The sequence below is a fragment of the Styela clava genome, chromosome 7, assembly GCF_964204865.1.
Source record: "Styela clava chromosome 7, kaStyClav1.hap1.2, whole genome shotgun sequence".
In the NCBI taxonomy this organism is placed as follows: Eukaryota; Metazoa; Chordata; class Ascidiacea; order Stolidobranchia; family Styelidae; genus Styela; species Styela clava.
The window spans coordinates 19,959,643-19,975,909 of record NC_135256.1 but is presented as its reverse complement, the minus strand read 5'-3'; the positions used below and the strand labels follow the sequence as shown (position 1 = coordinate 19,975,909).

Sequence of the window (16,267 nt, the reverse complement as noted above, 5' to 3'; positions counted from 1 at the left end):
CGAAGTATGCGAACCAAGATGGCGGACATCGGAATGTAATATGTGTACTAGGTTAGGGTTAGGCCATAATTTTAGGTATAAATACTACGGGAGGCTCTTGGCTAGTCTTCGAACTGATAATAGGACTAAAATAAAGAAAATTGGAAAAAAATTATCGCCTAACCCTAACCTGTTACCCATGTTACGTTCCGATATCCGCCATCTTGGTTCGCATACTTCGGGAGCACCAATTTTTTTGTACTTTAGAAACAGGTTGCGCCAAAAACTGTGTTGGTCTCTTGGTGTCTCAGTTCTGGTTTGAAATTTCTTATGTCTAAACTTAGAAACGTTGTTTAAGCGTGTTTAAGGTATATTTAGATCCCACATTAAAAAAATTAAAAGATTTTTCACTAAGTGGGGTTTCATTCATGAAAAATTTGATTTAAATCTTACTTCAGATTTTGGTCAGTTCCCTGCTTAGTCGTTGGTTTCCAGTCATAAAATTTGTATTCGTTGTGTAAGAGAGAGAGAGAGTAATGAAAGTACACTTAGGCCCACATGATCTATTTATTACAATCGTTTCAAAAAGTTTGGAAGGGAATTTTACTACGAGAGAATTATATGCGGGAAAGACTAAATTGCGAAATGGCATTTACTCCCGAGACATTCTGCGCAGTGGTGGGATTCAAATTTTTTGTCAGCCGGTTCCATCATATATACAAATATCGAATTTTCAGGCGGTTCTGTTACAAAAGTCATGTAATGCTAACCGGTTCGCTGATCTCATAAAATTTCGTGAGACGGTTCTTTTGAACCGGTGCGAACCGGCTGATTCCCTCTACTACTGATTTTGCGCCCCTTGGATTCATGCACTCCCGAAAGACGTTGCGAATGCGTTGAGATCAATTGTATTGTTATATCATAAAATAAACATTGTAACAGCATTTGCCTGAAGCTGCGTAACGGTAAACAGAAGCGCAGCCAGGCCATTCCAAACTGGGGATCACCATACTATGAAGCGGAAATTCCCTTGATGTTTCATCAGATGATACTGATTTTTTTGCTCCGAAAAATATACGATCCACACCCGCTACAATAAAACAAGATTTGCAACCTGAAAAACAACTACGTTAATTTATAACGCTCTATCCCAACTACATTGCTAAGGATCGATTTCATTTAAGTTGATGACAACATTATTTATTTTATTGCGGCCTCTATCCTATATTCGCAGCCTTGTCTGATCATGGCTACAGTAGTTCAGATATTGATATAGCTGGTTTTATCATAAATTTCCATCGCTTCCATCACATAGTATATATATATATATATATGCTATGTTGGGCTATGATCGGCCATATAAATCAGGGGTGTGCAAACTGCGGCGCGCAAGGAAAAATTGTGCGGTCCGGGGAGAAGTGCCAATTTGGAATGGCGTGCACGCGAAACGTGTTTTAGTTTAGTTCATTGGTTCTCAAACTGGGGTCCGCGAAGCAATTTTGGGGGGACCGCAAGACAACTTTAACCTCGGCACAAAAGCATTTTGATTTGAAGTAAAATCCTGATGTCATACTTCCTCCAACGCACGACACGCTCTACCGAAGACATTATTACTCAATAAACGTTGGTGAACGTGGCAAGTAGGCTACTGTAAATCGGAGCGTATTGTTTATGGAAGGCGTGTGCATCTGATTGTAAATTTTCTCGGGATTATTTAAAAATGCCCCCTGCCATACAAATATATTTAGATATAACAATTCATATGTGAAATTTGGTTTTGCTGTGATAATTTCTGGAAGGAAAAAAAAACAGTGGCACTGTCCTATCCCGATGTTGCCAAGATGACACTAAAAATGCTCATTCCATTTGCAACAACTTTCGAATGTGAGGCAGCTTTTTCTACGTTACTCGCTCAAAACAAAATATTGAAACAGAATGGACGTGAGACACGCTATGAGAGTTGCGTCATCCAAATCATAACTCAAGGTAGAAGAACTAGTGGGAGCCAAGCAGGCCCATCCATCTCATTGAACTGTTTGCCATTCAATAGACGAATGCTTGATATATCATGTTGCTATTTGTTTTCATTTCTTTGGTGGACCGCGAGTCATTAGAAAAATTGAAAGGGGACCGTTATGCATAATTTTTCAAAAAGTTTGAGAACCACTGGTTTAGTTAATCTGGTACGTGCGAGCAATTCCAATCTCTTTGCGTCGCAGAGACTATACCAGTAACTGAGTGCCACTGTCATATTAGTAAGACAAGCTAGCAAAATCCTGTTGCAAAATACACAATGTTATAGTCAGTGAGACAATAAATTTAAACATTTTTCTTTAGAAATTTATGCGTTTTGACTCCCCATTTCTGCAGGATCCCTAACAATTCCGTAAGATTAATTAATAACAAAAAGAAACAATTTTTTGTGCTTGTAACTACTACTGGAAAGGCTATCTTAAATAAAGGTGCGGCGCGTGTCTTCACCCAGTTACTTGTATCTGACCGTCCTGTAATAAAAGTTGCATACCCCTGATATGAATTATTAATCGCTATCACCAACTTCCCTATATTCAGGATAAATATGAAATATGGTATCCCAAATGTTGGAAATTCCACGCGCAACGGCATGTAGCGTGCGGCCTGAGGTATTCACACCAGTGTCCATGTTTTTTCATTGTTCATCTAATCATTTAAAACTATGACAACCGTTTGATAATATTGTTGTCACATTCTAGCATTTTTGTGCAACACGGATGGCGTCGCATTAAGATAATTGTGATGTCACATATGATCTGAACTGCCAGCATTTTGTAATCGGTATTTTGGTTGAACTACCTTCACCTAAACTTCATTATTCCGAGCTAGGGTTTAGTCACTAGTGGTAAAGATTAAGCAACAATTTTGCTCTTTTCGTTTTGTTCTGTATTTATTATATTCTCACGAGAAAGCGACGACAGCTTGTGCCTTTGGATACATCGTGAATTTATACCATAATACTGTACAGCAGGGGTTCTCAACCCACGGGCCTCATGCGGCCCCCCGATGCATATTTTGCGGCCCGCATAGATCTTTGATGAACCAAAGAATGCACAAAAATGAATTCAAGAAACATATTAAACATCAGTATCAGATTAATAAATAAATTCAATAGTATAAATATGTGACAATAATTTTCTGTGGCCCGTCGCATCTTTTGTGGTTAAAATGTATGTATGTATGTTTATTCGTCTCGTAAAAGCAATATAAAAGAGTAAGTAATTATAAATACTGAAGACAAGACCCTATTGGCCTAAAACTCAAATGTGCGGCATACACCCCTTTTACTTTGGAAGTTGAGTACCTCTGCTCTGCTGTACAGTATAACGTGTTTTGGTTGCAAAATTGGTCAATGTGGCTCATTAAATTTTGTCAGGGATTTTGTCTTTGCAGATATGATAACCCTAAACTAAATGCCTGATTCTCCGAAAAAGTCAGGCAAATATTGAAAAAAAAAGTGAAATATTATAAGATTTGTGATGTGATGCAAAACCTTTGAACTAATTGCGATTTCGTACTGTGATAAATTCTTTGTAATCTTCAGGGGCGAAAACAGCCGCTGCTTCGAGTTTAGGGCCATTCAGCTGTCGCGTTGTAACTTTTCTTTTTTTGTTTTTGTTAACGGCTTCTTTTTTCTCCTTATTTAAAGCTCTCGGTGACGTGCAACGGCCGTGCGCTCTCCCATTAACATCTAGCGACGCTGAAGCAGGAAGGGTATCGCGGATCAAGGTGTAACGGGGATCTAAAAACATCGCCCTAATTAGACGTAGAAACATCATGTCGGACGCCGAGGTAGCAACAGAAAGCCACGCAGTTGATTCTGTAAAGGGCGAGAAGAAAGTTCTGGGTACGTTTATAGGATTATTATGTTCTAAACTTGTCATATTTTGAAACCTGTAATTCTCATTGACTGTGTTTAAATTGGTTCTGCGGTGCTTGTCGTTCGAACTAGTTCGTCTATTTTTATGCCTTTATTACCGTATGTTCTGATTTTTTATGGTGCATGAATAATATTATCTTGCAGTCTTTGGACAAGCTGAAATTGCGGTTCTTAATTTAAAACAGTAAAACGCATTCACTTCTGCACTTTCAGACTTTGTAGTTTGAGAGCTTTTGTTTTGTCAGTTCTTGAATTCTGCCATCACCAAATACAGAAATAACCAACTGTCACTGTATCAACACAATTAGGCTAATTTTAAAAATTTTAAAATAAGTTTACTGGTTTAGGTCTATACAATAGGATACCTTGGGCCCGTGTAGTTTCGTACCTAACATACATCTAGTGGGCGTAGCATGACAAATTTTTCATGTGTCAATCATAACCCCTACCGGTATCTGACTAAGCAATCCAAAAATTATGTCACTACCGCATCACAATCACGTCATAGAGCTTGCCAAATATACGTATGATTGCCCGAAATGGCATTGGCGCAGACGATGAGGAACTGACTAACGTCATCGATGTCTCTCATATTGAGATCGTCGCGCCGAGAAAACGAGAGAAATAGCTGTTTGATTTTGGGTGCTCGTCTGCACGTCTTGGATGACAGTTCGTATAGTTTGAAGGGCTCCGTTACATCACTGTGATGTCGTAGTGACTTAATTTTTGAATAGCATAATCAGGTGGGGGTTAGGATTGACACATGAAGATTTTGGTACGCTATGCCCACTAGAAGTATGTTAGGTCGAAACTACATGAGACTCGATACTGGTACATCTGTCAGTCTGTACATGGTTAATGAAAAACATGGAATATAAACCCTTTTTCTGCTTTTCGACATGGTAAATAACATTATACTGTTATAGATAACCTACTACTTTACACTGTTATGCAACATTCAGGCAGTGGTAGGGTCTAAACCACATATGCCAAAATTTATTCAGTAGTAATTGCATTGAATTGATTAATATCATTAGTACTTTTATTATACTTCTGTACTTATATATACCAAGACCAATGATCATTCAGTTCACTTTCAATGTTTGTCTTTACCCTTATTCCAATTTCTAAACATCTCCTGATCTCCCAATATTGGTATAATTTAGATCGGACATAGACTTTGTGATCTTAATGCAGTAATGGCAGTATGGTCAAAGCCACCCTATTCCCATGCCATATGTACCTGTTGCCCAGACATGATAGGTTTATAACTTTATTAGGCCTAGTATTTACCGAAGTCTGTTATCAGATGTGTTAGTCGTTCAATGATTCCACATAATTCCCAACTAGGAGTTAGATTTTAATTTTAGATAAAAGTTTCAATTTTGGATAAAAATCAAGTCCAACATAATCATGACCTTGTATATTGACTATGGCATTTTTATACTGAACCTAAATTGATATCACACGAAAGGAATATTGTTTTGAATGGACTTATTCTTGCTTATGATTAAGCAACTTACCTAGGTTTGTGAATGATTTTTTTGAGACTTCGAGGAATCTGGTTTGGTATCTATTTATTAAATGTTATACATTGGTGTGTCTTAGAAGAATTATTCCTGCAGCTGTATTTTTGTTGACACACATTCCAATGTTGTTTGATTTTTTAAATCTTATTTTCCACTTATTTATTTAACTTTGTTTATTTTTTTAGCTACCCAGTGTACAGGAGTTGTGAAGTGGTTTAACGTTCGAAACGGGTATGGATTCATCAACCGTGATGATAACAAAGAAGATGTGTTCATCCATCAAACTGCAATTATTCGAAACAACCCACGGAAATATCTCCGCAGTGTGGGGGATGGCGAAGTTGTAGAGTTTGATGTTGTTGAAGGGGAAAAGGTATGGCCTGCTCTAAATTGTTTACTACTATTACTTTATTTATTTGCCATTGTTTATTTATAGTTTTTTCAATTTTTTACAATCCATTATCTGTACAAGGGTTTACCTGAAGCTGCAAACGTTACGGGACCAGAGGGTGCTCCGGTTCAAGGCAGCAAATATGCGGCCGACCGCCGAAGATATCGTCCACAGTATCGTCGTCGTCCAAGACCCCAGGTGACTAATTAGAAAGTGGCGGTGACTAAAAACCAATGCATGAAGTTTGCAAAGATCTATTCATGAGATATGACCACATCGAAATAGCATGATCTTTTTCACTAAATACTATTTATACTTTGAAGCCAGCTCAGTGGGGTAGTAATTGTTATAATAATATGATATTATTATTTCCTCTTAGTGTACCTTCTTCATGTTTTTTCCAAGCAAGTAAGACTGTAATCTAGTGAAATGTAAATCAAATTAAATAAGATTATTGTCTGTCGTAATCCAAATTTTTCCATTTTGTCGGCATTAAATTTTGGACATCCTCATTCCCCAGTCTGTCTGATGTTTATCAGCTTTGCAAATGTTAATGCATGGTTATTCTGTTAAGTAAATTTACTAAATATGTTGTGTGCAGTTCTTATAGTTCGGTGAAAACTAGCCTTAGTCGCTTCTGTTTTAATACATGTTTGTATTTACTATCTGGTTTGGAAGCAATAGCCTACTAGGCATCGCCATGAGAATATATGCATGATTCATTAAATCGTCACATTATCATGTCATATCATCAGTAATACGAATCCAGATCTCTCCCAGTATCAAACATTGGTTTAGGGGCCATTGCAGTGGCATAATTGAAAATTAAGAATAGAAAGCTATAAATGACTATAGGCATTTCTTCGGCCTCTCCAGAGACATATTAACACTGGTGAAGAGGGTGACTCGAAAGAGGGTCAAGGTAATGATGAAGATGGGGAACAACAGAACAGACCCCCTCCCAGACGATACAGAAGACGTCCCCCATGGTTCCGAAATCGACGTCCTAGACGTGAAGAGGTAGGTATTGAAGTTGCCCAAGCCATAAATTCTTCTCTAAGAAGCGTAAATTATACTTGCGATCCCGGAGATTTGAAATCATTGACAGACCCATGTTTTCATTATTTTCAACGTGGATTATCTTGGCATATAAATTTTCATTTTAAAAGGTGTTTGAACTTAACGCATGAATGGTGTTAGGCCTGCATCATAATCATAAGCAGTTTAACTAATGCATGCAACTTGTTTAACGTACTTTGAAATATCTGGTGTTTAATATTGGTTGTTTTGAGAATAAACAAAATATTTCAACATGATTCATAAACCAAAGTTTTATGCATCATTTATAAGTTAAATTGTAGATGGATGTTATCATTTACATCTGTAGTATTGGTTGCTTTTCTAGTTATGCTATTTCAAAATTTGAATAAATGGGAATTTATTCAACACCGAAGTTTAGAACTAGAGAGGTACCGGTAGGTTGTTTTGCCTGGTTTCCACTGTATTGTGTTAACTTTTCTCCTTTTAAAGAATATCCAGTGTGGATATAGAATATATACTTATGTTCCCATGGAGCTTCTTTCAGTTGCTGAGTTAACTGTTTTCGAATGTCATAGGAAGGTGAAAACCAGGAAGATGGAGAGCAAAAAGAGGGCGAAGGAGAAAAAAGAGAACAGCGTCGCCCACGACGTCCAAGACCACGTCGTCCAAGAAAAAATCCACAAGTAATTGTCTTTTCTTTCGAAATATTCATTGGCAATGTACTGCATTACTTTTCTTGTGGAGTACTGTATTAATATTTCATTATTTGATTTATAGGAGGGAGAAGGTGAAGAGGGCGGTGAGGCCCAGGTGAATGGCGAAGAAGGGGGTGAACGTCCACCTCCACCACGAAGACGTAGATTCAGACCTCGGTAAGATAACAGCGTCAACCCGATAACAAGTTTTCAATGAGTGCATTCCAGTTGACATTAGTTAGTTTCACATAGTCTATTGAATTTTACTATACTATTATTCTTATTATTCTACCTGGCTATGATCTAAAATAATATGTCTGTAGTTTATGTCAAGGGTGTGCAACCTGTGGCCCTCGAGGAAAAATTGTGCGGCCCATGGGGAAGTGCCAATTTTGAATGAGGTGCGGCCGCGAAACAAGTTTTTAATTTAGGATGCTTTGCAAAGCTTATACTCGAGCTTGTGCGTGTTAAAAAGGCCAACGTTAGGGGATCCCCCAAAACAGCGCTCTTACTCCATAGTGACACCCTGTGTCCCATCACTAATTAATAACTCGATAATTATACGACATAATTCGCCCAAAATCAATAGGCTTCTGGTCCGAGATAAGATGAATGCACATGCAAAATCTGGAGCAGATCCAATCTCTCTTTCGTGAGATATCGTGTGCATCTAACAGACAGACTAATACCTATCAACATACTTACAGATTAAAATCGATAAGTAATAACCAGAATTTTTGTGTTTGCAAATACTAGAATTGTATGTTAAATAAAGGTGTAGCCCGCTGGTTTCATCAAGTAATTTGTATCTGGCCCTTTTTGGTCTATGTAGTCATAATGTATCTATTTGGGATTGTAAATTTTTTGGTTTTGTCCATCGGACCATCCCTGGGCCAGATTTATGTAAAATGCGGATATGTGTTTAGGACCAATTCAACTGACTTGCCATAGTCAATAACGAAAATAAAATCTTGCTGAGAAGCAAAGCCCACTTCCTCTCATGCGCTCTTGTATTGTACTTCACCTTATTCATTGTGATTACAGTCTAATTTAAACACCATATTGGTCTTGTTTGGCTTAGCTTATCTCTTATTAATACATTCTTGACACTTAATGCTCCTGGATATGTTTCAGTCGTCCTCGCCCTCCTCGTGAAGATGGTGAAGCTGCAGAAAACAATGAAGAAGGTGGACAAGTTCAACAGGATGGAAACAACCGTCCACCTCGTAAATACAGACCTCGTCGGCCAAAAGGTCCAAGACGTCCTAAAGGCGAAGGCGAACAAGGAGATCCTGAGAAGGTAGGCTAATCGTCGTAGTGGCAACTCAATAGTGAAACTGTTTATTTAACTATCAATATCCTTATGGAGGACATTTAAATGTTATGTTGAAATTCACAATATATTCTCATTTCCAATATTAGTTCACTTTTTTCATATATCAAAAAAATTTGAAAGAATTGAAAGTCAGTAACAGCTATAATATTTTTAGTTTGTCATCGAATAATTGACATTTTTAGTAATCTTCCTTCGTTCTAAGTGATTCAAGAACTTGCTTAGATTAGTAGTTTTGTTCAATCTTGCTAAAGCATCCTTGCATTATGTGCATACGTATCCCACCGGTGCATAAGCATGGATAGATAAGTACCTAGTTAGTCCTGCTTTATAATAGAATTTTGTGTGCGTAAATTTGTATCAACAAAATATATTGTACATAACCGTATATTCATGTCATTTAGGGAGCTGTTGAACATAATGGTCAACCAGAATCTGCTCCTGCTCCAGCTATTGAAGGATCTGGATAATTGCAGATCGAACACGACTCCCATCCACCGACATTCTTGATGATTCATCGGACAGTTTGCGAATAATATGTTTGTTCTACTCTCTTTCATCACTATTACTGCACCTGAGCTGATGCACGATTGCTCATTCTCTTTTTTCAAGTCATCGGTGACATTGACTTTTCGGTTATGGGTACTTTTTACGATATTGTGTTCGACTTTAGACCTAGATTAAAACTGGTCGAAAATTTCCACCTGGTTATGCTTGCTTCAAGCATGGCCAATACAGACATGCATGACAAATCAAGCATGATCTGGTTGTGAATTTCTGATCTTGTAGCTTTGCATAGATTAATGATACCACCTATTAGAAAGAAAACATCTTCTTAAGCATATAACTAAATTAGCGCCAGATAAATCGAGGCTGTTATGAAGTATTATTCCACCCTATTAAACAACCGCTGCCCTTTTTGCGCTTGGGCAAGAAATAGGAACGTTTCAACATCATACCCAACAAAAGCACCACTACTATGACCTACAGAATTTTTAGTCACCCCCATTGTTGTATTTGCATGCTAGTCAACTTTTTGCATGTTTAATAACTAATGAATGTAGATTTTTGTATGGGACATTCCTGTATCTTATTCAGTCAAATTTGGTGAACTGGAACTCGCACGTTATTCTCCGCCAGCGGTATAGTGTGTGTTATTATGCTGTCGCATATCATGAAAAATATGATAATTGTGGCTAACATGTTAAATTGCAACATCGCACGGTTTCTTCTTGGAAGGTGACTTGCCACCAAATTTCTGGAGAATTGACTTGCTGAATGATAAGTTACTAAACCATATAAAATCGTACCATCTGTAATTTGTCGTTATACCATTCTTATTTAGTGGTTTCATTGTTGCTGTCGTTCTTAATTTCAAATGGAAAAAAATGTTTCCCTGAGGTTTCTGTGATTTACCCTTGGTAGCGAAGCTTCATTTTCCCTGCAATATTTCCACCCACAAACGAGTGCTTCAAAATTATTCTTTTCGATCGTTTACCTATTCTATTTTCTCGTGGTTGCTTTTCCACTGTAAGTTTATTGAAATGTTGTATTACATCCTGTGTGGTGCTGTATTTTGAATGACTTCATACTTAATATGCCCTCCGAGCTGTAGTACAACTTTACTTTTTGACTAGCTTCCGAGGTTTAAGCTGCTACTCATGAATGTTAGGAATTTTTGTTAAATTATATTTCACACGTGGAAAGCAATTAACTTACTAAGATCTGGATTGTTTTGAGTGTTTAGTCCTTTTATTTTTTTTTCTTGTGAGAAAACGTTCAATACTGAGTTTCTTTTTGTTTGTTTTGAATATGATGAATTACAATGCCTCTGGGAACCTTTGCCTTTTTTTGTAAAATTTTTTTCCATTGAGACTAAATTCGATGAAAGATTGTGAACACACCCTGGACCGCGTTCGAGCTTGCAGATGCAAACTACTTTCTTTGTGATTGAATCACTGGCATTGAATTACCGTGACGGGTAACCGCGCTAGTGGCGTGAAAAAAATAATAAGTTTCCTAGAATACTATTTTTATTAAACATCGCCAATCAGAAAAGTCCGCACAAGAAGAAACATGGTGATGGCGTGGAAGGGATTTCTAGGCCAATGCGAGAGTCTAGCTTTAGCGGTTCGTTTTGAATTCCAATTAGGCATAGTGTAACAAATATAATTGGATGGATGTCATCGAAGCATGCTACAGCAGTGTTTCTCAAGTTACACTACCCCGACGCCTCTGTCGAACCTGCTGCCAGAAGTGCATAACACGAAAACGTCCAATCTCAAACAAGGTAACAACTTGTGAGTCGTGGCAACTACAACACCGGTGGTTGAACAGACTCATTTTTTTATCCCGTATTTTAGATTGGTGAAGCAGAACATTAGTAAAAGTTTTGTGATTTGGCGCAACATGAAAACCGTTTCGAACATAACGGTCGCAACGGTTGAGAAAAATTTGAGCTATTTCTATTGTTAGAAATCGGGAAAATCTGACTTCTGGTGTTCGTTTCGAATGGCTGTCGCAACAAACATGTGCATTATAAAAGCTTGTTGGGCACGAAATAGGCATATGAATCGTTTTGATATTATGTTGTTGTTTTCGTATGAAAAAATCATTTTTTTCGTAACTACTAAACTAATTGCTTGGAAATTTTCAGTGATTAAAGATTGTTGTTGTCGTCAGAAAGCTATTACTTTTGTCATTCCTGAATTTTTATTTTTTCGTCGGAACACTGGTTTTTCTCCGCCAATCGTGACGGCCGTTTCCGACTTCCCGAACACTGTAATTAATTGATACCGGACTTCTACCCAACACTATTACTCACCAGGACCCTTCATTGTTCTGTGGTAGAAGCTCAAGGACAGCGATGTCATCGTCCCAGATGCTATAGCAAGCCGGTAATCAAATGCACCAAATGTGTTTTTTATTTATGCTTGAACATCGGCAAGAATTGCTTTGCATCGTCCGTGGTGTATATTGTTGATCAACATTACGGCTACTGACTGTTTTCTGTCATTTTGGCTCATTCATTCGGAATTGATTTTGCAACATTCCCATTTGCTTATAATACAACGCAATACGCTTGGGTAATGACAAATTAATTTCGTCACATAGACAGTTAGTTCATCGATATCCTTGCTAAAATTATTATTCTATATGATCGTTCTGGACGCAAAAAAATGTCTAAAATGATTTTCTACGGCTCTAAATTGCCAAAATTAGCACAACGATTTCCGCCCTTTGGGCCATAACAAGTTATATATCTTTGTATCTTTTTTTATTGCAGTAAACTTTGTACACTTTAGCGCTTGGGTGTAGTTTTCAATGTTGTAAAACTATATAATTTGCGATTTCATACAAAAAATAAAACAACTAAGCTCTAACGCAGTCTTTTAGTTTAAAATTTCTCGTGTTGTCCATGTAACACGGGTTGTCATGCTTCACAACTTTGGCCGCGATTGGATGAAGCGTCCGTAAATTTTCTGGCCTAAAGGAAACTCCATCTCCAAATGAATGTACCACTGTACTCTTTGTGAATCCGTTTGTCTGTTTCGCGAATCCCGAAACTTTGGCAAAACCGGGATATCCAGCTGAAAATTAGATTGAAAATCAATGTTATGAACATATATATGAACTAAGAAGTTTTAGCCGAGTCAAACATACTGAGATTTAAAAAAATTAAGCAATAGAATATAATAATACATGATCAAAACAGAATATGATATGACATTTACGCGAGCGATACAGCAAAAATAATACCTTGCTTAGGTCCAAATTTAACATCATAATGGGATATAAATCGCGTTTTATCGTCGACTTTCGCGACGTGGCCTTCGTTATTTGTGGAAAATCCAGTCAGTTCTTTATGTCCCGTTGAAACTCGTGACAACTTATGGTTTGGACTCTTGGGAGGTCGCTGCTGTCCTTGAAAATTACTTCTTGCAAGACTGTAATGCACGAGAACTTTGAATGAGTCTACTAATTAACATAATTATAATTTTAAATTATGTGTGGTGGGAAGAGTAGAACGAACCACTCGCTGGCATGCACCGCATAGCACATAAAATTGGACGAGATCTTAAAGTATTGATGATCACTATAACGCAGGATCGTAAAATTGCCGATTGGTGAGAAGTTCTTCCGTCTTCGATTGTATTCATGGACATGCTTCCGAGAATTCCACATAGATACAATAGTAACTATTCTTATACAGTATTCTGAATATATATATATATATCTGTATTTTATATACCTACCAAAAGCATTAAAACTAACAATTAAAAATCACGCGTTTTTAACAAAAAAGTACGTTACAGCACCTTGTATGATCGCCGCCTCTTGTCAAGTTCACGTATTCACACGGATCCTGTTTCTTCACTCTAGAAGCAACAGGTGGAGGCATTTGTCCTATATTAGTAAAAGCATCTTCTATTTTGCGATGAACAAATCGTGGTTTCGCGGTTTCAAAGCTGTAACCTAAAAATAGCAATAACACTTCATTGCGTTACATAAAATACAAACAATCGCAGTCACGGCAAATATAAGCTCGATCCACGAATCGGTTATTGGCATCAGGAACACACGTGGCCAGTGCATCACTGCTGATTTCTTGTGCGTCGCATGACTTTAACGCTTTATGATCCTTTATACGGGGATCCCGTTATCGTGCAAAACTTCCTTGACCGAATTCATGAAATATGATTGACGTCCGAACTGCCATTTTTGTCATCGGCGAAATGTGGCGTCGTGGTGTTTATTTTTACAGGTATTATAATGGACTATGTGCTTTCGAACTTTCGCAACCTGTACCTTCAAAACAGCTTCAAAACAGTGAGCTCCCACCCATTTTATGCACAAAATTGTTTGAAGAACCTCAGTTTGTGTAACTGCCTCATTGCTGTTTTCTGATCGCAATGGAATGAACAGATTTCAGTCTCGCTCCGAACGCTATTTACAAACGCGCAATTCTGATTTCTTATAGTAGTCTCAATATAGCTCTTGGTACTTTTAAAAGTTATCACCCGTAACTTTGCTTAGATATCAGTTTTCTTTTTTTTCTGAGCGAGTTAGCGTGACCTTGCCTTGACCAAATTTCTTTTGAAAATGTCAGTTAGCTGTTTTCAATTTAATATGCATTAAAAAAACCTGAAATAGCGCATCGAGACAAAATACGTATATTTCCATTCACCTGTGTCGCGTTTCGCCCGTTTTCTCACACCAGCATTCATCTCTGTTCCTTCTAAGGTAGGCCATCGTACAAAATGATTTTGATGTTCACTTATTCCGGTTGGTCTGTATAAAAATGTTCAATAATTCGAACCAACTTTGCATTTATAATAACACCATCTATAAGTTGCAGATATTTGGAAATGATGACGTTTAAATTGATTATTCCCTTCAGCCACGACAGATCATTTTGACGACTGTGTACGCTTGGCTGTTTCAATATCATTACAAGCTTACCTCAAAGTTCTGTTACCATATCTTGCTCCATCAAACGGTGCCCTGCCAAGATATAATACTGGATCGAAATGATGATAGTGAGTGAATCCAGACGGTTCCATGAATCCAACGTCCTGAAATCCGAAGGTAATTATCATGTAAAAACGCTTCAGATGGACCTTTTCTTTAGGACCAAATAATTACATTTCTACAAAACAATAACAGTCTGAACCTATATTCGGAAATGGTGCACACCTTCGGTCCTAAAACTCGGCTAATAAGTGTGATAAAAAATATGCTGGCATTCCAACTAAATATTCAATAACACCCATGTATTCAGGATGTAGGTGTTGAAATAAACAGTATACCTACTTTTAAATGCGTTTTCATTCTTTCACTTGGTTTTCCCAAATAGCAAGTTGTTGTTTCGGTTTCTGGAATCAAGGATCCGTCGTCTAGATGTGATATTCTTTTCTCTTGTAGTCTGAATGTGTATTTTATTAATTATAAAACGAATCCTCACTTAATTCATTAATCAAATGCCTAAGTTGTCAGTCAAGTTTGAACGAAAGATGTGACAGAATCACTTCGAACTGGTCAGTAAATAAGACTCGTGCTACTCGAAAACCACTTTTTTGTGTTAATTCGTTTGAAAAAAAACTGATGAAAACGACTGAAATCTTAAAAATAATATTATCTGCTGGGATTTTGGTAAAATATCTTCATAAGCTTGTAAAATGCTACTTTGCCCAAGCATATAAATATACATAAAAGCTTCAAGTTTAAATTTACCTCCTCAAAAGAGATTTATAAACATTTCCTGTCATCGTCCCCTCTCTAGCAATCGTAACATTTTTGGAATCAGCGTATGTTATTGGAGATTGTTGAGTGAAACCAGATTTACGAGAAATAATTCTTAAAATAAAAATGTCATGAAATACATCTCACGAAAATTATTCAGAATAATTTATTGGTGGCCTACTATATAAATTATTTATATAAATGTAAACAGTAAACGCTTGTCAAAATTTTGCAATTACAATCAAACTAAACAGCTACGCAAGGCATTCCGATATTTTGTACCATTCACTAAAGAACATACATCAGTAAATTGTTTCATTAAAATTTTGAATAACTTGCATGAATACTCTGTTTCATTTATTTTATTCATACTTTAGCGGAAGCTTGTCTTTCCCATCTGATCCCGTGGTATATGCTCGATGTTGTTTCATGTAAAAAGTTTCATAATTTTGTTTCAGGTCTTTTCCTAATTCTAAATTATCCAGTTGATCAAGTCGCGTTGTGTAGTAAATGTCCGGCCTGTTTGTGACAGAAACATATACAGTATATATAAATACTAGATTTGAAACTTGCCGAAGTGGTTGCCTTCGTGGCTTTCGCACCCATTGGCTCATGATTAATGAGAAATACGGATATACAAACTTTTTTCTATGTGAAATCTGTATTTAAAATCACTGCGATCCGTCTATATGTTGTTTCCAGTTTTACAACTGTTACATGCCCTTATTATATCACTTTGCAAGAATTAGTAACTGTCGACTAAATGTCATCGTCATAAAGTTGTGAAACGCCCAAAGAAACAAACACATACTGACCTGAAATTTGCCTTGTAGCCGGTTCCCACAGATTTCACAGGCTTCGGAATAAAATTATCATCCCCGTGAGAAGTTTGGTAAGAAGTTGAATAAAAATTAGTTAAGTTACTTTGTGCACCTCTGCTAGCTTTAATTATTGATATTGGCGGACCGGTTTTCAGCTTACCCATAACGAAATCCCCAACCGCAATGTAGACAAAAATGAAAAACAATCTTTCTGAGGCGCGCTATTGAACCATTCTTTTGACTGCGATGTATAATTTTTGGGCTTCTGTGACGCAATACAAATCTTCGTTTATATTGCCAAGGTGACGTCATAAGAGTATTG

General features: G+C 37.2%; 2 protein-coding genes across 4 annotated transcripts; one reads left to right on the top strand and one right to left on the bottom strand.

Moving 5' to 3' along the window:
* Positions 1-3,656: 3,656 nt before the first annotated feature.
* LOC120327883 (uncharacterized) lies at positions 3,657-10,719 on the top strand. 3 transcript variants are annotated; one of them, XM_039394238.2, is made up of 8 exons: positions 3,657-3,859; positions 5,607-5,794; positions 5,894-6,010; positions 6,668-6,832; positions 7,429-7,536; positions 7,631-7,725; positions 8,683-8,848; positions 9,286-10,719. In XM_039394238.2, the coding sequence occupies exons 1-8, from the start codon at positions 3,790-3,792 to the stop codon at positions 9,349-9,351; spliced, it is 975 nt and encodes a 324-aa protein (XP_039250172.2). In that variant the 5' UTR covers positions 3,657-3,789; the 3' UTR covers positions 9,352-10,719. The 3 variants fall into 3 exon arrangements, with proteins under 3 accessions (XP_039250172.2, XP_039250173.2, XP_039250174.2); XM_039394239.2 differs by having other exon boundaries at positions 3,658-3,859; positions 6,689-6,832; XM_039394240.2 differs by lacking the exon at positions 6,668-6,832 and having other exon boundaries at positions 3,658-3,859.
* Positions 10,720-12,143: 1,424 nt separating this feature from the next.
* Positions 12,144-16,196, bottom strand: LOC120328829 (stabilizer of axonemal microtubules 4-like). The gene is made up of 9 exons (XM_039395372.2): positions 15,940-16,196; positions 15,497-15,643; positions 15,116-15,238; positions 14,696-14,807; positions 14,345-14,457; positions 14,070-14,173; positions 13,201-13,357; positions 12,641-12,828; positions 12,144-12,471 (listed from the first exon to the last, which is right to left on the bottom strand). The coding sequence occupies exons 1-9, from the start codon at positions 16,107-16,109 to the stop codon at positions 12,254-12,256; spliced, it is 1,332 nt and encodes a 443-aa protein (XP_039251306.2). The 5' UTR covers positions 16,110-16,196; the 3' UTR covers positions 12,144-12,253.
* Between the last annotated feature and the right edge of the window lie 71 nt (positions 16,197-16,267).